The sequence below is a fragment of the Mustela putorius genome, unplaced genomic scaffold (assembly GCF_011764305.1).
Source record: "Mustela putorius furo isolate JIRA1106 unplaced genomic scaffold, ASM1176430v1.1 tig00000596_pilon_pilon_pilon, whole genome shotgun sequence".
Classification (NCBI taxonomy): Eukaryota; Metazoa; Chordata; class Mammalia; order Carnivora; family Mustelidae; genus Mustela; species Mustela putorius.
In genome coordinates this window covers 7,347,264-7,370,153 of record NW_025421428.1, presented here as the reverse complement: position 1 = coordinate 7,370,153, position 22,890 = coordinate 7,347,264, and the positions used below count along the sequence as shown (strand labels likewise).

At 48.1% G+C, this 22,890-nt stretch overlaps 1 protein-coding gene across 16 annotated transcripts in view; it reads left to right on the top strand.

The window, feature by feature from the left end:
* The window catches only part of MAPKAP1 (MAPK associated protein 1), a 241,414-nt gene extending 222,100 nt beyond the window's left edge, over positions 1 to 19,314 (top strand). For all 16 annotated transcript variants that reach the window (XM_013058760.2, XM_013058749.2, XM_045082406.1 and 13 more), the window contains 2 exons: positions 13,347 to 13,444; positions 18,797 to 19,314. In XM_013058760.2, coding sequence (XP_012914214.1) covers positions 13,347 to 13,444; positions 18,797 to 18,922 — 224 coding nt within the window. In that variant the 3' untranslated portion in view covers positions 18,923 to 19,314. The remainder of the gene's footprint in view (positions 1 to 13,346; positions 13,445 to 18,796) is intronic.
* The last annotated feature ends 3,576 nt before the right edge of the window (positions 19,315 to 22,890 follow it).

The following is a 22,890-nucleotide window of genomic DNA, read 5'->3' as shown; positions in this document are numbered from 1 at the left end:
GGTGTGGTCAGGAATTCAGCACAGCTTAGCTAGATCCTCTTGCGGAGGGACTCTCCCGAGGTTGCAGTCAGCCACAATCCTCTCAAGATTCATTTGGGGTAGGATCTGCTTCCAAGCTCACTGAGTAGTTGCTGGCAGAGTTTATTTCTTTGTGAACACCTTCAGTTCCTCACCAAACAGTCCTTTCCGTAGGTGAGCTCACAAAAGGGCAACTCGAAGAATAAGAGAGTACCAGTAAGGAAGAAGTCACAATCATTTATAACCTAACCTTAGAAGTAGCTTTGAAATACACTTTTGCTGAATTTTATTCATCAGAAGTAAGTCACTAAGGGCACCTGGGTGGCTTAATCAGTTAAGCATCTGCCCTCAGCTTGGGTCATGGTCCTGAGGTCCTGGGATCAAACGCCATGTCAGGCTCCCTGCTTCTCCCACACCCTCTGCCCCTCCATCCCACTCAAGCTCACTCTCTCTCTCAAATAAATAAAATCTTTAAAAAAAAAAAAAAAAAAAAAAGTAAGTCACTAGGCCTAGCCCACCACACACAAGACAAGGAGATGACACAGTATGAAAAGCAGGAGACAGGATCACTGGGGGCCACTTCAGAATCTGCCTATCACAATCAGTAAACTTTAAGACAGGACAATAAAATATTCAGACTGAAACACAGAAATAAAAAATTTGATGAGAAGAACAGACTGGAATAATATCAAGTGTTCTAACGTACAGGTAACTTAAGTCTCAGGGATGGAGGAGAAAACTGTTCCAGATTTGCTTTAAAAATACCAATCCACCAATTTTAGAAGACCAATGAAGACCAAACAGGATAAATACAGAGAAAACTGTATCAAGACACATCATAATGAAATTGCTGAAAACCAGTAATAAAGAGAAAAATCTTAAGAACAGCCAGAGAAGGGCATCTGGTGGTTCAGTCAGTTAAGCGTCTGACTCTTATTGTCAGCTCAGGTCATGATCTCAAGGTTGTGGGATCAAGCTCCACATCTGGCTCTGTGTTCTGTGGGAAGTCTGCTTGAGATCCTCTCTCCCTCTCTGCCCTTGCCCCTGTTTGTGCTACTCTCTTTGTCTCTCTCAAATAAGTAAATAAATCTTTTTAAGGGGGGGTGCGCCTGGGTGGGCCAATCAGGTAAGCATCTGCCTTCAGCTCAAGTCATGATCTCAGGGTCCTGGGATCAAGCCCTACATGGGGCTCCCAGCTTCACAGGGAGTCTGCCTCTCCCTCTGCCCCTCCCCTGACTCGCTCTTTCTCACTCTTGCACTCTCTCTCAAATAAATAAAATCTTTAAATAAATAAATAAATAAAACAGCTAGGGAAACCAAGAGTTTCCTTAGTACTTTAAGATAAGTAAATAAGGATGATTTCTGACTTCTCATCAGAAATAATGCAATCCAGAAGACAATGGAGTGACATCTCTTAAAGCGCTAAAAGAAAAAATCTGTCAATCTAGAATTCTATATTCTGTGAAATGTCCTTCAGAAACGAGGGTGAGATAAAGACATTTTCAGACACTCAAAAGATGAAAGAATGTGTTGCCATTAAGCCTTCACTACAAGAAAGGTTAAAGGCTGGGGGGAGGGGGTGGAAATGCCAGATAGAAGCCCAGATCTACACAAGGAGCTCTCAAAATGTCATTATTAGCAACTGCACAGAATGAACCAAGAAGAATGAAATAAGAGAGGCCTCTTTGAGCAGGGATTGGCAAACCATGGCCAATCCTTACGGGTAAACATTTGCAGTTGATTTGATGATAGGGAACACTAACTTTGAATTCCATTTAAGCAAAGTTATCTACTACCTCGAAAAAATTCTGTCCTTCTCTTTAGTAGACCTATATTACACCCGTCTAAAAGTAGATTTGACTATTATAGTTCAAATTTTGGCAATAAGAAATTTGGAATTTTTTTTTCTCCCATAAATATCTATGATATGCCCTTAATTTTTCTCTGGGCCTGCAAAGCCTAATATATTTACTATCTAGTCCTCTTCAGGACTAGTTTGCTTGTCTTAGAGAGTGTAGGTAAAAAGACAAAAGGAACCTGCCATGTACCGGACAGTGTCCCGCAAGCTTTATATGCACTATTTAATTTTTACAGCAGCTCTGTGAGGTTTTATATACATTTATTATCGAATTCTAGAGTTGTTGATTTTATCCTAGCAACAATGCTATGAGGTTGAGGTTATTCCTATTTTAAAGTACTAAGGAAACTGGGACTCAAGGAGTTACATAACTTGTCCAAAGATGAACATGGGGCATTAGGGGCACTAATCCCCATGTCATCTAAAATCTATGTCTAGTTTCTGACTCCCCCTAAAACTTAACTAATAGCCTATGGTTGACCAGAAGCTGTGCTGAAAACATAAACATTGGATCAACATAATTTGTACGTCATGTGCGTTACATACTGTATTCTACAATAAAGTAAGCTAGAGAAAAGAAAATGTTAAGAAAATCTTAAGGATTGCTGTATTTGTTGATACCATACCTACTGAAAAACTCTAGTGATGAGTGAAACCATACAGTTCAAACCCATGTTGTTCAATGATCAACTGTATAAATGGTAAGAGAGGTTCACATTCTCTCAGCCACTGACACAAATCCAAGGCACTTAAACTTCTGTGCTGCTTTGATGGGAGAATATCCCTAGCCCCAGCTCAAACTCTGTAGTCTTTTTTTTCTTTTTAAACAAATGTCAGTCATGCTCGATCATCTGGTTTTTCATCCTAAAGGATATGAAATATGGGAAATTAGAAGAGGGAGAGAAAGAATCACAATAAAGATGATGGGAAGTAAAAACTTACAAGAGTTGACCAAAACTGAAACAAAACATAAACTGTTAAAAAGCAATCCAAGAACTCAGTAGGCAGGGTAGTACAGAGTAATATGGCAGCAAGGAACTATTTTGTGGCAAGATATAGAGCCTTTTGCAGCTCTGAGGAAATTATAATATTCCATACCTATAAAGATGAACATAACAGGGGCACCTGGGTGGCTCAGTGGATTAAAGCCTCTGCCTTTGGCTCAGGTCATGATCCCAAGGTCCTGGGATCAAGCCCCACATTGGGCTCTCTGTTCCTCAGAGAGCCTGCTTCCTCCTCTCTCTCTGCCTGCCTCTCTGCCTACTTGTGCTCTCTCTCTGTCAAATAAATAAAAATAAAATCTTTAAAAAAAAAAAAAAGATGAACATAACATAGTAATTTTATTTTCCTTACACTCTAATCCAGGAGGAAACTTTATAATGTGAAATTTTAATGCTTAAGATTGAAAAAGGCTTTTTTTTTTTTTCTTTTTGCACAAAGTTCACACTAGCTGTGTGCTCTAAGGACTCTGCATAGATGGGTTTCATGTGTTGCAATTTAGCCTCCCAAGGGTACTTGAAACACAGACTTTGTCACAAACTATGGAAGAATATCCAGACACAAAACTTGTTTCTTGTCTGTCTGCTACCTCTCTAAAAGCTAAAGGGTAAAACTCAACCAGTACTTGATTACTGAAATGCCATGATATTTCGTTAAAACAACTTACACAGGAACTGAAGAATCAAGACTCCATAAACCATTGTTCTTAGGTCATTTCCTGGAGTCCACATAAGCATTTCTGCCGCATATGGGAGTAGAATACGGAAATACGGAAAAGCACGCAGATTGTTGTTTGAGTTGCAAGCTGAACTAGCCATTTAGCTATCTATTTCACGGAACACCAGTTTTACTTGAAAGAAGCTGGCAAACCATGGTCATTCCAAGTTGAGTATTTAGCAGACATTTTCCTGAAAATAAAGGAGGGAAGCCCTTCACTTCAAGGAAAACAAGGGATAATATTTGATACCATTGATGAAATTCAAGATTTCAGATGACAATTAGAATTTTGGAAAACTTGTATCTGTTACTGAGCTTGGTTTCTCATAGCTTAAAGACTTTCCTAATGAGATCAGTGGTGATATTAATGAATGTGCTACTTTTTGTGCTACTTTTTGCATCGTGAAATGTGTCCGCATTTGGAAGACCTGCATAACTCCATGAACCAATATTTTCCAGACTACTGCATAATGTTACAAAATCCTTCAAGAGTAGAAGATTCATTCAGAGTGCCAGACCAAAAACAAGACCAAACAAAAACCAAAAAAACAAAGTTCCAGACAGACCAGTGGATTTTAATGTAATGGAATACAACAAGTTTATTAATGTGGTTTTACATTCCATATTGCAAGTACTCTTTAAGGAACTACCATGTATCAAGTTTGACATAGTGTCAAAGAAGAATATTTGCAAAGACAAATACTAAAATATGCCTCCCTTTTCCAAAAACATATCTGTTTGAGGCTGGCTTTCTTTCAAACGCTTCAGCCAAAATAGTGTATCAACAGACAAAATGCAGGAGCAGATAGGATAGTCCAGATGTGTTCTATTAATATTAATTAGATTTCAAAAATATAAAGTAATTCCACTCATTAAACTTTTTGTTTGGGGAAATATCAGGGTTTTTCCATTTTAAAAAATACATAGTTTATTTTAACTTGTAATGGGTTTATTATTTTTCATGAATTAAATATTTTTAAGATTTCTCAGTTTTAATTTCTAATGCAATAAATATTGATATAATTCACACAAACAAAAGCTTTTTGGGCTCCTCAGTAATGTTTGTGATGTAATTCTGAGACCAAAGTCAGAATGCTGATCGAGTGTCTTGAAAATTGTCTTAAGAAATTTGGACTTTATTGTGAGGACAACAGGAAATGAAGCCACGCAGGGTTTTAGGAGAGTGACAGTGGCCAGATATGGGTTACAAAAGGATGACTCCTGGGGCACCTGGGTGGCTCAGTGGGTTAAAGCCTCTGCCTTCGGCTCAGGTCATGATCCCAGGGTCCTGGGATCGAGCCCCACATCGGGCTCTCTGCTCAGCAGTGAGCCTGCTTCCTCCTCTCTCTCTGCCTGCTTCTCTCTGATCTCCGTCTGTCAAATAAATAAATAAAATATTTAAAAAAAAAAAAAAAAAGGATGACTCCTGTAGGTAGATGTTTGGATCTGAAGAAGTCATGATCGAAAGTAGGAAAACCAGAAAGGAAGCAATAGATGGTCGGGACCTGGGTGAGGTCAAAAAACAAATGGAAGGGCGCAGAAGATAAATGTGTGAGAACTGCTTAGGAGACTGGATTCCTGGAACAGCTTTTGATTTAAAGGGACATGTTGACCGATTCTGGACGTGCTACATTGTAGGCATGTGAAGATGACAGCGGTACTTAGTAGCTGGCCCGGAAACTCTGGAGAAAGGTCTGTCTGCTTCGGGATCATCAACATGAGTGGTAATTAAAATCTAAGGGGCAGACCTGAAAGAGCAGGGTTAGAAGGAACAATGATCAAGCACAGAACGCTGAGAAGACTATTTCTTAAGGGACACATGAAGGAAAGGATCACAGAAGAAGTAAGAAGCAGATTGGCTGGAGAAGTCTACTGACGGGTCAGTAACTGTGGTTGGGTGGAAATCCAGGGTAGAGAGGAGTTCGGGGAGAAGTAGCAAATATAGCAGAGAAGCCAAGCAAGCTAAAAGCTGAGAAGTATCTACTGGGTCTCTCCACATAAAGGTCACAGTGACCTTAGCAAGAATGTTTTCAATAAATTAGAGGAAGAAGGGGAATCACATTGCCAGGGGAGTTTTTATAATCAGAGAGCTTTAATTATGTTTATAAGAAGGAGCCAAAGAGTGAGAGAGAGAAGGTTTGAAAGATGCAGGCAGAACCTAAGTAGGTCAGACTCGGCCCCTGCTCTAAAGGTCAGAGGGGTCATTACAGTTCCCCAGGCCTCTGCCACTGTGGGAGTGCTGAGGCAGCGATGCCAGCCTTTGCCACTTGAAGTACATCGACCTGAAGCCCCTACAGGCAGCTCAGAACTGCTGCTTACAGTGGAGACCGGGTCCATTTGGGTTTCAGCCTAGAAACCAGAGCATTGCAGCCCTGTCCTGAGAACTCCAGGTTCTACAGAAAGGTACCGTTTTGCCTCAAAGAACACGTGTTCCCACTTGTTTTCCCCAGGAATTTCAATAAGAGGTTTCCACTTGTTCCAGGCCAGAGGAACCCGAAGAGATCTGACCCTGGAAACCCAGCTTTCAAATATATCCATGCTGCAACAGCTCTTAAAATTTATAAATGTTTGTTTTCCTTCTTTGTTCAAGGTGGCACAGAGAGTGTGGATTTGGGCTAAAATGCACTGATTTGCAAGGAGGCCATTTGGAATTACAAAGATAGCAAGGTGTTGGAAGCCCTCCCCATAGAGTTCAAATGCTATTTCTGCCACTTAAAATCTTGAACAATACAAATACAGATTACAGAGGTATTTTTTTTTTTAGATTTTATTTATTTATTTGACAGAGATCACAAGTAGGCAGAGAGGCAGGCAGAGACAGAAAGATGGGGAAGCAGGCTCTCTGTCGAGCAGAGAGCCCGACGCAGGGCTCAATCCCAGGACCCTGGGATCGTGACCTGAGCCGAAGGCAGAGGCTTTAACCCACTGAGCCACCCAGGTGCCCCCAGATTATAGAGGTCTTAAAACTCAGTTTCCTCAAAAAACAAACCAATTCAAAGGTGGGCTAAGGACTCGAGTAGACATTTCTCCAAAGAAGATACATGAATGGCCAATAAGCACATGAAAAGATATTCAACATCATTAGTCATCCGGGAAATCACAACTGCACCGAAGTACTGCTCCATACCCATTAGGTTGGTTGTGAGGAAGGAAGGAAGGAAGGAAAGAAGAAAGAAAGGGGGAAAAAAATGTGATGCGGTGGAGAAATGAGAGCCTTCGTGGAATCCTGATGGGAATGTGAAACAGGGCAGCCAGGGCACAACACAGTTTGGCTCAGAAAGTTAAACATCAAGTTACCATATGGTCAGCCCATTCCCCTTCTGTGTATATGCCCAGAAGAACGGAAAGCAAAGGTTCCAATAGATACTTACATACCAGTGTTCATGGCCCCGCTGTTCCCAAGAGCCAAAAGATAGAAACAACTCAAATGTCCGTCCACCTCCGGGTGAACGGATAAAATAGGGTAGATCCATAAACTGGAATATTATTCAGCCTTGAATGAAATTCTGGTACATAGTACACAACATGGATGAATCTTGAAAACCATGAGAAATGAAATAAGCCAGACACAGAAGGACAAATACTGTATGATTCCATTGATACTTGTCACCTAGAATAGTTAGGCTCATAGTTACGGATAGTAAAGCAGAGAATACCAGCAACTAGGAGAAGGGAGAAAGGGACGTTGCTGTTTAGGGAGTACAGAATGTCTGGGATGATGGGAAACTTCTGGAAATGGATAGTGGTGGTGGTTGTAGGACATTGTAAATGCACTTTATACAATTTAAGTTTACACTTAATGCCTGAATGGTAAAATTTAGAATTCTTCCTCTTAAAAACTTTTTTTAAAGGGCATCCATGTCTCATATAAAGGAATTGAAAAATAATCCAAATCCTCAAAAGATGTTTTTCATAGCTCTATTGGTAATACTGGAGATTTTATAAATATCGTAAATGCAGAGAGCATGAACTTTGGCACACATCCACTTACTACTCGTTGCAAAAGAATGCACTTTTGAAAAACATGGTTGTAGAGACTATGTAGCAACATGGAATGGGCTATGGTAAAATGTTAACTAAAATGAAAAAAAGCTCTGGGGTGCCTGGGTAGCTCAGTGGGTTAAAGCCTCTGCCTTCGGCTCAGGTTATGATCCCAGGGTCCTGGAATCAAGCCCCGCATCAGGCTGTCTGCTCGGCAGGGAGCCTGCTTCCTCCTCTCTCTCTGCCTGCTTCTCTGCCTACTTGTGATCTCCATCTGTCAAATAAATTTTAAAAATCTTTAAAAAAAAATTGTTTTAAAAAAAAAAGAAAGAAAAAAGGCCCAAGTTTTGGTATACAGTCAGATTACAACTATGTGAAAACTGACATGTGGGAATGACTAGAAAAGAGATTGGAAATCATTGTGCCAGGTGCTGTTATTCTGGGGGTAGAGTGTGGAGGTTTTCCCTCATGTCTAGGTTTATTATAACTTTAAAACAGATTTTATATATATTTTTAGTTGAAAAGCTAAAAAGGGAACATTTATTTTTGGCTTCCCTGGCAAGCGGTGACTCCTGGGGCATTTTAGACAAAGGCGGGCTGCAGGCTGCATTTGAAGAGCACAGCTTGGGACGCCTGGGTGGCTCCGTCACATCTGCCTTCTGCTGGGATCATGATCCCAGGGTCTTCGGATCGAGTTCCGCCTCAGACTCCTTGCTCAGCAGGGAGCTGCGAAGAACGGGGCTCCTTCAAACCATAATCTCTGGTCCGTGTGCAGAGGACATCTGGGAGCACTTGTAGCAGGTGGATAGAAGCTGCCGCCCCTTTGCTTACAGTGGCCCGTTGGGTGATATCAGCATCTTCTTCAAACAGTCTCTGGTCGTTTCCCCCAAATCACCAGAGGAAACTGCTTTTCCAGCACAGCTTCTTATTTAAGTTAAAGCCCATAACACAGAAGAGAAATTAGAGCACAAGCGTTCCAGTGTCTCCACTTCTGGCAAGTAGTTGATGTTCAGTGTCACATTCCATCTTTCTGTTTTCTTTTGGAAAGAATACATCATGTAAATACATTTCTACATATCCAGTTTCCCATTTCCGTGTTCAGAGGCAAATGTATAGTTGGGGTGTCTGCCCTGGGCATGTGACCAATGCTTAGATGCCCATTTTATGCCCCCATTATATTCCATTTTATTCCTACAACAGTAAAAGCAAATCTGCTCAAAGGCGGATCAAATCGTCAAAATCAGGAGGATTTTCTGTTCGAAAATCTATTTCATCACAGAATGATTGCCAGCGCAGCTGAGCCCCACTATATCTGGGTGATACCTGAGATGCCTGAGGGCAAACCTGGGCACCTACGGGGACAGTGTCTTATTCAGGTCCCGCCACTGGAACACAACGGAGCTGGAATTTCATCCTCAGCCTGAATCCAGAGGGACCGCGCTTTCCCCCTCTGCCTCGAAGGCCCTTGTCATGCCTTAGTTTCCAAATAGAATTTAACAATGCAAGCAAAATAATTCCGACTAATTAGAATATTAGATTTTGCATTTTCTTTTCAAGCATACGGATACATAACTTTTTTCTCAACTGACATTTTTACAAAGACACTTTGCTTCTCTGGCTCCCCCCGCCCCCATGAAAGCTGACGTTCTTTGAATTTTGGAGGATAACCTGCCCTGCCCAGCTCAGATTCCGTCTCACACCCCAGGACAGATGCCCTGGTGGGCTGCCGCTGGGGAGGCCGTTTGCCCCCTCTTCCTCACTTACGCAAGGTGTGCCTGAGGCTGATAAAGTATTTGGTAACAGACTTCCCTTACTCTGTTGGCCTGTCCAGCTGGTGTTGAAATGCCAGCGCTTCCTTCTTCCCTGCTTCCATCCCTGGTGAAGGCTAACCACGTAACATGTACGACTCATGCTTATTGAAAGATTTGTTTCCAGCAAGAGGTCAACTAACTTGTTACACATTCATATATAAGTTTGGGGCGAGGTGAAGTTACACAAGTGTGAATCCCGATTATTAGCTGTTACTCGGTCATAAAACAATCCCCAAGTCCTGCCAATGTTCTCTTCTCTGCAGTTCTCAAGTCAGTCCCTTGCTCAGCCTCCTTTTTGCCTCTGTTCAGCTCAAATCTGCATACACTCACCTGGGTGACTATGGCAGCTGGGCTCCCTGCCTCCTGGCCCTGGGGAGCCAGGCGGAACCCCCAGAAGCACAGTTTGACCGTTTACTGCCCAGCTTTACGACCCTCTGAGCCATGAGTGGCTCCGACATTCCCAGCCCTTTGTGCCCTGCCACGTGTCACCTCCTGGCCACCCAGTGCATGTGACTCTGTCTGCTCAGATCCCCCCAGACACCTGCTGCCTCCTGCCCCTGTACATTGTCCTGACCCTGCTGCATGCTTCTCCACTCCTGCCTTTACCCAGCTCACCCTGCGCCCACCCTCCTTTAAGACCACTCCAATGTCAGCTCCTTCAAGAAACTGTCTGTTCTCCCTTCCCTGCCTGGGCCGTCCACAGCAGCAACCTGCACTTCGCACGCTCTTGGTGCCTACTGTTCTCAACTTGATGCACGAGTTGAGGGCCTCTGGCCCTTTGTAAGCCTGCGCTGCTGGCAGGGCCTGGACGGAGTGAAACTGCCCTTGCAGCCCCGAAGTGAAACAGATCCAGGAGTGCGTGCAGAGTCCTCACAGCAAAAACTCTGCTGGATTGAGTCGGCTCCATGTCCCCTGGCTCGGGTATGGGGAAAACCGTGGCCACTGATGTTAATATCAGATACATATATACATATATATATGATATATATACATATCAGATAATATATAACATATATTATCAGATATATATATCAAGTATAACATACCCCAGAGCTGTCCCTCGAAATTTCTCGCACAGTGTACGAAAGGGCCATGCGCCGTCACTGTCTCACCACACCTCGTCCCAGTAACGATCCTCTGTGGCTCTGTAATCCTCACGAAAGGGCTGCTTCCCTGAAGTTCAAGTACAAGGCCTCCGGGTAACATTCTCAGTGTTCTCATCTCTCTGTGACGTGAATGCTTTCCCTGGGAAAGGTCAGTAAAGCAGAGGCTTCGGAGAGCGGGTGAGTGGTGGACTCTCCATCACTCCTTTGAGCTTCACTCCTCCTTGGGGTTCTGGAATGAGCACCAGGGACAGGCAAGGAACATGCATGGCAAAAGACAGATGTCACCTGGCCCAAACAGGCGGCCTTTCAAGAGGCTTGACTTGGGATGTTTTCTTTTTGTTTTTCACGTGACCGTGGTGTGGACAGGCCGCAGGCCTCCCCCCGTAAACCCACTGTCAGTATGCTCCCCGGGCCGTGGGGTCCCAAGAGCACAGTTTCTAGAGCCTTCCAGGCCAGCGCAGACTGCCTGTCGCATGTGCTAGATTTAGATTTGGCTCTACCTAAAGAGTGCAGAAAAGGGTTTTAATAGCGTCTGAGTTGTTTGGGCAAAACAGGATCTGGCATCTCGAGCTTGGGTTTGGTTTTGTCAGTGACGAGTGGGAGCAGGTGCTATAGGCGGTCTGTGGGATCCCTTATCAGAGTGCTCAGTGAACCCTGAAGCTTCGGGTCTGCAGGCCTCCCTGAGACCTTCTGGTCCTTTTTAGCCCCAGGCCCTAGTGTCTGTGTCTGTCACGGCCAGGTGTCAGCAGAAAGGCCTCCTGGAGGGCGTGTGTCTCTCTGTCCTTCAGAGCCCTGTGACCTTCATGGGTGTCTCTGCTTGGTCACAGCAGAGCCAACAAGATAATGGCACTGTTCTTCCACACAGTGAGATCACCAGCAAGACTCTACTCTTCCAAGATGGGTCCTGTGAAAATAAAGGAACACACACACACACACACACACACACACACAGATCTATTTATGTGAGATTCGGTTTCTTATCAGAAACAAGTCATTTACATATTAACAGGATGATTCGCTTCTGGCTAAGAATTCTGACATTTTAGTCCACAATTGAGAATCAGGCTAAATTTGTCAAGTGGCTGAAAGTGAGGTTTTTCAGAAATTATTAGCTAATTTTTTCATTATAGAATTTATAGGCACAATTAGTATATCATAATGATGTTTCCAGGATAAAATACCAGTAGCTCAACTTTTCTGGCCACAAATGTACAACATATATCAGTTTATTTTTGGAGATCTGAAGAATTAGCTACTGTAAATAAAGTCCCCAAGAAGATTTCTCCGGGAAAGAGGTGAACTTACAGTAATATGGGTGATATATTATTAATTAATAACTATGACCAGTGCTGCTTCAATTAAAAGGAAAATGGATGAGAAGGCCTATTAGAAAGAATGTGCTTCGTCTCACCAGTCCTGAGGTCTAGAGAGCAGACCAGGGAAGGTTGTTGCTGAGGCTGTCTGCAGGAGGGGGACACCATCCGCTCCCGTCGGGGGACTTTGCTGCGCACTGACTGAGGGTCTCTCGGAAGCATTGCTCATTCGGTTGCCAGGAAGGGAAACCAACTTCAAAATAGATTAAGGGAAAAAAAGGACTTTCTTGGAGAGCCACAGCCTTCCATAACTCAAGGACAGCATGTGCCGATGGGCAAGGGAGGGCTTCACTCGGGACTGAGACAAGCAGGCATCCGTGTCCGTTTGGAAGAGGGAATCTGATTGGCATGTCTGGTCCAGAGGACAGGCACATGACCCCTGTCTGCAGGGGTCACGATACAGTAGACCGGTTTCTTTGACCAGCCACATATGGTATGGGAGAGCGCCTAGAAGTACAGCTATGAAGACTCACCCAAGGAGGTACCAGGTGAGCTGAGTCACACAAGATCGGCAGCCCTTTTCCAGACAGGTCGTGAGAGAGGACATCCCAGGCCTAGGCTGGTGGGAAGGTGCGGTGCCGTGGGCCAGCCAGTGCATGGGAGTGAGAGGAAGCGAGAGAGGCAAGGCAGGAAGCAGTCCCAGAAATGACAAGGTTGTTCTGAAGGCAGTGGGAAAGGGGCATGCAGGAATTTGGTTCTGGGAGAGATTTGTGTGTTCGGAGCATCTGAACCCCTGAGCTCAGATACCTGCCATCCTTCCAGGGTAGAAACGACTGGAAGCCCAGGAGCAGCTTCCAGGCAGGGTCACAAGGCCAGGACCCCCCACCCCGCAGTAGCCAGAGCGCTGGAGAAGCCCCGTAATAGGATTACCAGCAGCCTTTGTCCTTCCTGTTGTGCATTTATTTGGCTTTGAGTACAGTTATTTTATTTTTAGAGTAAAAATATGGAGTTCAGGGGCGCCTGGGTGCCTCAGTTGGTTAGGCGACTGCCTTCGACTTAGGTCATGATCCTGGAGTCCTGGGATCAGGTCCCGCATCAGGCTCCCTGCTCGGCAGGGAGTCTGCTTCTCCCGCTGACCTCTCTCCTCTCATGCTCCCTCTCTCTCAAATAAATAAATAAAATCATTTTTAAAATGTAAAAAAGAAAATGGAGTTCATTGGCCTTCTACCTTAAAAATACCACCTTTTCCACATACTAGTCTAGAAGTAGTTCTGTGAAGCCTTCCTAATGTGGCGTTGCCCTGAACACAGTCAGCGGAATGAGACCTAACCAGCCGTTTGATTTTTTTTTTTTTTTTTTTTTTGGTCCATTATCTCCCCAGCCTGGGATGAGAAGAATGAACTGCTCCAGGGACAGCGGGCCTCACCGCCTTCCCTCGCTTTCGCTTGAACTGGAGTGCCACGGGGAGAATAGGGGGCGCCTCCCCAAGGGGAACTCACAGAACTCCCTCAACACTGCCTTTTCTCTCTCTGTCTCTCTCCAGGTCATGCAATATTTAAAGTCACGTATCTAAGCAATCATGACTATAAACACCTCTACTTTGAATCTGACGCTGCTACTGTCAACGAAATCGTGCTCAAGGTCAGTGTTTCTCCGCAGGCCACGCGCTGGGCGGGCAACGGGCATGCAGGGCCGGGTCTCCGGCTGCCAGCGGCCCCCTCCTCCCAGCATGGACAAGGCTCCTGGGCCCAGTTTGCAGAGGACGAACTGCCTTCTGGTCACCCAGGCAGGGAGCACCCACACCCAGGGCTGTCCCACAAGTCAGCTGCCCTTCTCCCACTTCAGCCAAAGCAGGGCCCCCTCCGGCTCCCCCCACCCCCCGGTCATTCAGATTCTTTGTGTACTTACCCCTTCCACGCACCACGTATTTCCTCCAGTCCATTGTCAGGAGCTCCCTGAGGCTTCTGGAACCGATTCAGAGGAAATTGTTGTTATTAGGTAAAGACACTTAATGTACTCAGGATAATTTTAGCAACCTGTTCTGAACATATCCGTCTCTACGCTACAGTTGTGCGTTACTGTGTCTCAGCAGTGCTCCCTGAGCACCTTCGTGTGCTGCGCTAGCCCTGGGGACGTTGCAGTGACAGACCCGTGCTCTGGTGCCAGAAAGCTCTTCCTCTGTCAGAGGAGACTAGCATTAAATTACAGAGATTGTTAAACGGTCACAAAGGTCCCATGTAGATGAGAAAAAGGTAAACTGACGGGGATGGCGGGGCTCAGGGAGCTGAACCCTGAAGGATGGGTGAAAAAGCCGGTGAGAAGAGAGCAGGCATCTCAGACAGGAGCAGCCTGTGAGGGGACGGCGGGGCAGGGCGAGCGCGTGGCGGGAGCAGAGCAGGGTGGGAAGGCCAGGTCGCACAGAGCCTTGCAAAGTGGGGCCAGGCCGAGAAAAGCTCCCCTGGGCCCTTGCTGGTTTGGGAGGCCCAGGGTGGGCCCTGAGACTGTGGGTCTCTGAGAAGTTCCCGGGTGCTGCAGCGCTGTGGTCTGTGCGCTGTGCTCTGAGTCGCTCTGGGCGAGTGGTTCCCAGACTCTTCCAAACGGAGAATCCTTTCTCCCAGCCGAGTCTTGCACAGACAGAGCAGATAGAAACCACCACGCTGCATGTTGGCGGAGCAGGACCCACCGGCAGAGGGGCTCCCCAGCCTGTGGCTGTCGCACTCCTGTTGCTCCCGTCCCCTCAGGGCCTCAGTGCCTCTGCCTGTAAAATGGGGATCGTGGCAGGTGCGCTGCCCCACCCCAGAACACAGATAAATGAGGTAGGGTGAAACTACCCAGATGAGTGTTCTTCCACCTCGTGAGAGTAAAAGCCATCGAGTAATAATAGTGGAAGTAGCTAAGTCAGGGGCGCCTGGGGCACTCAGTTGGCTAAGCATTCAGGTCTAGATTTCAGCTCCGGTCATGGTCTCCGGGTCCTGGGATTGAGCCCCACGTGGGGCTCCCTGCTCAGCGTGGAGTCCGCTTCTCTCTCTCCTTCTGCTGCCACTCCGCCTACTTGTGTTCTCTCTTTGGCTTTCTTTAAAATAAAATAAAACTTCTTAAAAAGTAGCTCAGGGAGGGGCACCTGGGTGGCTCAGTGGGTTAAGCCTCTGCCTTCGGCTCAGGTCATGATCTCAGCATCCTGGGACATCGGACTTTCTGCTCAGCAGGGAGCCTGCTTCCTCCTTTCTCTCTGCCTGCCTCTCTACCTACTCGTGATCTCTCTCTCTGTGTTAATAAATAAATAAAATCTTTTTTAAAAGTAGCTCAGGGATTAGAGAGTACAGGACCCAAGCTGAGCACTTTATACCCTCTTCCAAGGAACCTTCGTGGTTCTGCGAGACAGTAGTGAAAAATCGTCCCCATCTCCTACAGGAAAACTGAGGCTCAGAAAGAAAGAAACTGAGCTAGGACCATGACTGACAGAACTGGACCTGACCCCAGGTTTGGCAGCTTCCAGAACTTGTGCTCCTAACCCCCTGGATGTGTGTGTCCTTAGGGAGTTGAATGACAGGTTTCAACCGAATTATTTTGCAAAGACTTTTGGAGGCCAAGTCCTTATGGCTACAAAAGATCTCCAAAAGTAGTAGATGCAGTGAAAAGGATAAAGCCACTGAGGGGACAGCTGGGACCAGAGTCCCCCTCAGACCAGGCCGTAGGGACGGAGGGCCTGCCTCCAGTGCTTGAAACCAGCAAGCCAAGAGTTACTTGCCAGACTGCCCCCAGACAGCACAGGGAACTTGTTCAGTGTTTGGGGACCAGGTAAAGAAATATTCCATTACCCCATCAGGGGCTGGCCTCTTTTTTATAGCCAGCATTAAAATATTCAAGACTTGAGATGGATTCTAGTAAAATTATAATCCTGTGTTTGACATCAAAATAATTTTCACAAGAGCAGATTGATGACAGAAACACAGGTTTATGACTTCAGTACGAGGCTCCGCAGGAGCAAGTGCAGAGAAATCATTCCACGGGACCAAATGCTCCCTCGAAGCAGATGCTTTGCTGCAAAATCCCTGAGGCCTATCGCCTCCCCTGAAATGTCTGTTTTCATATGAAAATGTTTGTAGAAATATTGCATCATGCCCGAGACTCCAGGAGAGTCACAGCGTGCCCGGGCCTGATTTACTTAGAGAGCTAATGGTCATGATTCTGATGGAAGATTAAATTTCACTTTTTCTGTCTCTGATTTTTATAGCAATTTAAATACTTAGCCTTCTGTGCCATCCCCACAGTGTCTGAGCTTTGCACCAATACCAAGTGACTGAGGCCCCAGTCCTGTGTTCCAGAGTGTGGCAGAAATGTTCCCACCAGAGGCTCTCCAAGGAGTCAGTCTTAGACTCAAATAATCCATGTGGCAGTTCTAGAATTCGGGAGTTTGACATAAAACGAGAGCTTGAGGCGGAAACTGAAGAAGAAGATAAGGGCCAGAGGCCAATGTCCAAGAAACCGTTATGAACAGGCAACTCTCCATCGAGTGGTTTTATCCCATCGCGTTTTTCGCCACGTAGAAATACTAATAACGTCTCCCATTTACTGAACACCAATTGCACACTAGACATCTTACGTAACTCTTCGGTCTTCGCTCTTGGCCTGCAGAGCGTAGACATTATCGCCATCCTGTAGACGAGGGGACAGAGACCCACGGCCGCAGAGTATGCGAGGGTGGTCCAACCCCAGCCCTGAGGAAGCCCTTCCCCCCCGAGCTGTCGGTGAGCTAAGCCATGTGTGGTCCCTAATTCTGCAGGCTTCGAGATGAATCTCAGAGGAATCATTGGTCTCTTCAAATTGGGTTCTTCTTGTGATCGAGTGATGGAGGCTGTGGCTTTATTGACCATGAAAACTCCCTATATTTTTATGCCTTAAGCTGTAAAATGCATTGAAAGTGAAACACTCTGTAGTGCATAAAATTGTGCAAGTTTTAAGCCACAGCATATTAACCAGCTAATGGCAGACCAAAGGGCATTTTTATCTTTTGATTATTACATTAATCTTCCATTAAAATTATCTATGTGATTATCACAAAGCACTGAAGATAATAAATTTAGGAGATAGTTCGCTAGTTAAGGATCATTTTTAAATGCTTTCGTCAAGTTATATGTGCCAAAGATACACTGAAAACACCAGGTTGGCTGAGCGTGCAAACAATATAATCCAAAGATGGCTCTTATTAAGAATGATAAAACCTCTTATTTCCATACATTGTCTGTAGTGTCCCGAGTCGTCAGCCCGGCCCCGCAGTCCTCATGATTTATTGCGCTCAGCTGGTAACTTGGCGAGGCAGCGGGCCAAGCATGTCAGGCCTTCTGTACTCACACACCAGCCTTTAACGCCTGCTGCTGGCGACTATCAGAGCAGAAAGTTTGGAAGGGACTCCGTGTCGGGGCCTCGGCCCATGGGAGGCACGCCATGCCGCCCGCCTCCCCTGCACACCGTCGGCTTCTTTCTCAGAGGCAGCAGGGGCCGCTCCCGCTCAGGGTGTGGGCCACGCAGCCCTCGGGGTGAATCAGGCCGTGGCAGGTCTCTGGAGTCAAAAATATTCAGGTTGCTGGTCATAACGTGCAGATACTTGAGAGCAAAGAGAAAGGTGTTTGCTACGAGAAGCCCCAGCCAGAAGCTGGCAGGGGCAGAGGGAGAGACGGTATCTGAGGGGTGAGGGGGTGGGAGCACCTCTGGGGAGGCTGGGGAGCTACAAGTATGCCAGTCAGGGGGCCCCCTGGTGCGGACGCTTACTAGCTCTGTGGCCTTGAGCGAAGGACAGTACCATTCTCTGCCTTGATTTTCTCATCTGCACAATGGGACGATAGTGGCACCTGTCTCGCTCCAGGAGCACTGCTGCCACCACGCCTTCCGGCCAAGGGTTCAGGCTCTACACTGGGCCCCAGTCCAATCCCAGCACCACTGCCCTTCCCTGGCCCTGCCCGCCCCACCTGGACTGGGCATGAAGCCATTAAACTCCCCAGAAGCACCCCCTCCTTGCCGTCTACCCCTGCTACGCTGGGATGTGTGCGGGTTCGCCCCTGCCCCTGCCCCTGGTACACCCCAGACTCCTACTATTTATTTCTCAAAACCCAGATCGCTCATTCCTCTGCAAGATTTTCCTGCCCTACACGTCCCCGATATTTCTCTCCTCCATCCTGCTCCTTCTGTCTCTCGTGTCCCGCTTGTCATGCTGTTGGATACTCACTGGGCAGTGAGCTCTTCAGATCAGGGACCAAGTCTTACTTTTCCCTCTGTCTCTCGAACCAAGCCTGGAGCCAGGCTCAGACCCGGTGGGCGCTACAGTGACTGTGCGGCTGCGGCTGTGGCTGCGGCTGCCCGGGAGCGGCCCGGCTGCGCGCTCTTCACACGAGACCTTCACAGCTTTGACCCTGACCTCTGGGTGATCCTGGTCAGCTCAGCCCTCTTCCCTGCCCTTCATTCCTGCTTACCAGCCGCGCGCTGGCCGGCAGGGTGCTCCCGGGCAGTAGGTGAAAGCCGGTGGTTGGAAGCTCTGTCGCTACCAGAGAGGAGGCTGAAAATAGAGCCTTGGTTCGGCCGGCTTTCCGTCCCTGCAGTGTCTTTCCTTTCACACGAGGAAAGGGGGTGCTCAGGGAGGCATGTGCAGGCCCAGGACTGCGCAGCAGGTGAGGAGCCGAACCAGGAAGCCTGGCACACAGCCTTCTGGGAGGCAGCGTGTGCTGAGGAGGGGACACAGGCTGTGGAATCCGGACCCCCCCCAACCCCCCTCCAACAGGACTGAGAGGCCGGGACCAGCCGCTGGTCCTCTGCCGGCCTCCATTCTCCTGTCGTGCAGGGGGCCCCATCCCAGCCCGCCAGGTTGCTGTGATGACCGGGCTCCACGTGCAAGAGAGCACCCAGCCCTGGGGTCCCGGCGCAGGTCAGGGCCCTTCCCCTCGTGGCCCTGAGTGAACAAGTGGCTGCCGAGTGACCAGGCTGTGTCCTCTTGCTTTCTAGGTTAACTACATCCTGGAATCACGAGCAAGCACTGCCCGGGCTGACTACTTTGCTCAAAAACAAAGAAAACTGAACAGACGTACAAGCTTCAGCTTCCAGAAGGAGAAGAAATCAGGGCAGCAGTGACACTGGCCTCCAGCCCCAATCTGTCACCGTAGCTCAGAGCCTGCCTGCCAGGGCCAGGTGGCCCTAGAGCCCACCCTGTGTCCTGCAGTCCTCGGGGGCAGGCCAGTCCCTGGCTCACAGGCACAAGGCCAGGGGGCTTTTGGGGGAATGGAGCTGGGGACATCCCCACGGGACTGAAGCCTGAGTGGCAGTGGCTTTGATGAGCCGTGCCGGGGGCCCAACGACACAGACGGCACCACAGCCATCCTCACTGCCCGACGGCCCTGCCTGAGGATGTACATAGCCATGCCCAGACATTTCCTTGCAACTTGATCAAATTTCTTAAAACAACCGAAGAACAAAATTGTACATTTCTTTTTTTTTTTCCTTTTAATAAACAGGTGTACTCTTTATCATGGTTGGTATGACGGGCCGTTCTTTGGGGCAAAGGATTGATCATGTCATTCTCTTTAAACCTGTTCCCGTATTGAACAGGCAGATTGGAAAAGCTATGGCTCGATTTCTCAGAAGAAATGTTTAGGGCTTAGTCAATAGTTTTAACTACGCCATTTGTTTAAATGAGTGCATTGCTTTGAGGATAGTATCTTACTAAAGTTAGGATGGGGGGGGCCCTGGTGCCGTGTGTCCCGGGCTCCCCCTTCAGAAGCCACCTCTCTTCAGCTCGTCCGGGCACCTCTTGGTTTCAGAGATGCGGGACTGCAGGTCCGGCACCCAGTGCTGGGAGAGCGGGTGACGGCTGGTCTTCAGGTCAGCTCCCAGCCTGAAGTGGGCTTTTCCATTTCTTAAATAGCAAGTGTATGTTTCAGCTAGCCAGTAGACCTGCATGTGGGGTTTTCCGGGAATTGGAAACGTCTCTGCTTTACTGACTCAGAAGGACCTCCGCACCCCCTTCTTCCTCTCCATACAGCGCCTGCCTGCAAGCTGCTGTTTCTCCCTCTGGCGGAGGGGTCAGGGCCCGGGGGGGGGGGGGGGAGCAGAGGGGGCAGGCAGAGGGGAACCTCCTCCGGGGGGGTCCGACTGACTGCTCGCTGACACCACACCCCTGGCCACACCAGATGCCTCTGCGGTCCTCACCAGCCTTTCCACGGTCCCTCCCAGGGAGACATCCTTTCGTGCTGTCCCCAGCCAGGGCCGAGGACCAGACATTTCACCGAGGACCTGCATTTCAAACAATTTTTTAAATTGTTGTACAAGAAGAGATGTGCCAGAAACAGCATCTCCAAGTCGAGTGGGTCTCTTTGCACTGGGGGCATTTTAATGAATTCCTCTTTCATTCTGATCTTTGTTCAGCCAACAGAAGCATCTTTTTCTAACATCTTCCATTCCCACCTACCCCAGAAACGAAAGAAATATGATTTGTAGCTCGCTATCTATCTGTATTTGAATTTTTAGCAATTTTATATTTAGATATCTTTGAAAAATGTAAATGACTAATTTGGTCATTAAATCTTGTGACATATTCAATATTAAAATGATATTAAAATATAAGTCATATAAATATCATCTTTCGTGTATTGCTTTGGATTCTTGAAGTCTTAAATCCATTACCCTGACTTGTGAGTCTGCAGTGAATAGCATTTGGATAGTAGGAACCGCAGCATTTGCTGGCGGTTCTGGTGGTACCGAAGTCCCTGAAATGCACCCAGGCCCCCTTAAATACTGAGCGAGACAGGATGACCCTCTTCACTGAAATCTTCACCTCCCTCGAGTACAGAGTCAGCACCATTGTCGTGTTGTGACATACGGCACGCCCGCAATTGACTACGTAAAGCCCAGCTGTCCAGGAAGAGTGGAAGGGGTAACACCGGCGAGCCTCCCAGGTCGACCGAATATCAGGACTAGTGAAATTCAGTTTTTCCCTCGGCCCCGCTCTCACCCCTGGATATTAAGACCACACGCTCCTCAAGGGTACACTTGACCGAGCAGGAGCTCAGCCTCCCCAAGGTAAACAGGGGACCCTAGGGCCCTGCTGGGGCTCTCCAGCAGCAGCTCCTGACCTGGTTCCCGCCACCAGGGCTTCGCTGAGCACGGGCAGTCAGGCAGCCTGGCTGGTGGCCGCTGGACCCCAACTCAGCCGGCCACCCGCTGAGACGTGCCCCCCACTGCCCCGGGATCTGAGGGTCCACAGCTCGCCAAGCAGGCTACATGCTGGCCCCTTACAAACACACGCGAGTCCATGTAGCTCCCGCAGCCACCACGGGGCAGGTGCTGTCATAGCCTTGTGGCCTAAACGCCCCAGATCCTGCAGGTGCCCCCAAGGTCCCACGGGGAGGGGCCCTGCTGTAGGGAAAGCCGCCTGGGAGGAGGAAAGAGTTAAGCCTGTCGTGTTCGGTTCCCACCAAACACCTCTGCTTAAATGCAAAGTCCCAATAGGGTGGTGTTGGCCATAAAAGCCCTAAGAGTGATTTGTGAAGTCTCGAAGCCCTGTAATCTCGTCAGCGTAATGGGATTATATTTCAAATCACCACAGCCTGTTCATTACCCATTTAAACTCCTCTGACAGAGGAAAACTTACATGAAACGTGCAAGGCAGCCCTCGCTGACTTCCCCGCTCTCCTTCCTGATTAGACAAACAGATGCTGAGGTCTGGAATGAAAAAATAATGTGCCCATTTATTCATTTTTCTGACAAGTCACAATAGATTTTTAACTGCCAATGAGTGACCTCCCGGAGGTGCGGTGGCGGGGAGGCGCCCGCCAGGCAGCCAGTGGTCATTTCCGCCCGCGCCAGCCGGTGCCCTGGCCCAGATTCCTCCCGGGACCGGAGCCGGCAGCCAGACTGAGCCCCACTCCCCGCTCTGTCCCTGCCGGGGCCGCCCAGGAGCTCAGCCAGGGTGGGAGAGCCTCCTTGGCTGTCACTGCATCCCCTCACTGGGGTCCAGGGACCTCCCCCAGGACACAGCCACGGCCTGAAGTCAAAACCCCAGATGGGAACCCTGGCCCTGCCCTTGAAGAAGGAGCCTCAGTTGCCCCATCTGTAAAATGGAAAAAGGAAGAGAGCTCATCTCAGTGGTGAAGGGTCAGGAGCCTGGCTTGGCTGCCCTCAGGTCCCACTCTGGGCTGCCGAGGACGACTGTCCCCAGTCAGGGCCCCCGGGCTGTGACAAGGAGAGAACGGCCTACCCAGTGCCAGCCCTCCCTTGACCTTGTCCTCTGGGGGAATAGGCCTTTGTGGACAGTTACTCGCTGGGTCCCAGGGCCACAGAGCAGGTGGGCAGAGGAAGCCCTCTGGCTCTCTGGTCTGTGATGATGCCTGGAGCAGGGGTGGGCTGGGGGGAGGGGTGCTGGGTCAGGGATCAGCTCTCCCTGTCCCTGGGGTACCCGTCCCCCTCCTAACTCGGAAGCAGGACATTGCTCCTGAGCTGGGCCACCAGCTGGAGGAAGCCCTATGGCGCGGAGTCGCCGGAGGCATAAATAAGATCGTATCACAGGCCTGGCGCACAGCAGAGGACAGGTAGCCATGGAGACAAGGGTGCCCAGTCACAGAATTGCTGGGAACACAGAGGCCAAGGCCTTCCCTGCCAGCAGGACTTTGGGCCTCGGGGGGCAGCCCCAGCCCCCCACGGAAGCGCCCTCTGGGTCACACGCAAGAGGAGCTCCAGGCCCCCTGTTACCTGGCTCTGGAGGAGCTCCAGGCAGGGCTCCCGTCTTCAGGCCTTCACTCCATGAATACATAAGAAATACCGTGAGGCTAATTCTTTTTCAAATGATAAAATTCATCTGTATTACAACATTCCAGCCCCCAGCTTCCTGAAAGCTAAAAATATTTTAATGTCATATTTCCATGTAAATTTTAGTTTAGAATTTAATACCCTTTTAACATACATTAAATTTTTAGCATTCTTCAAGCCCTTGACTCTTTTAAGGATTTAGCTGATGTGCACTGGAGAAAAGGGTTGGCGGAGGCCGTAAATTAAGAGAGAAAGTTCTAGAAGCAAGATGGCCCCCAAACCTCTGTGCCCACCGCCTC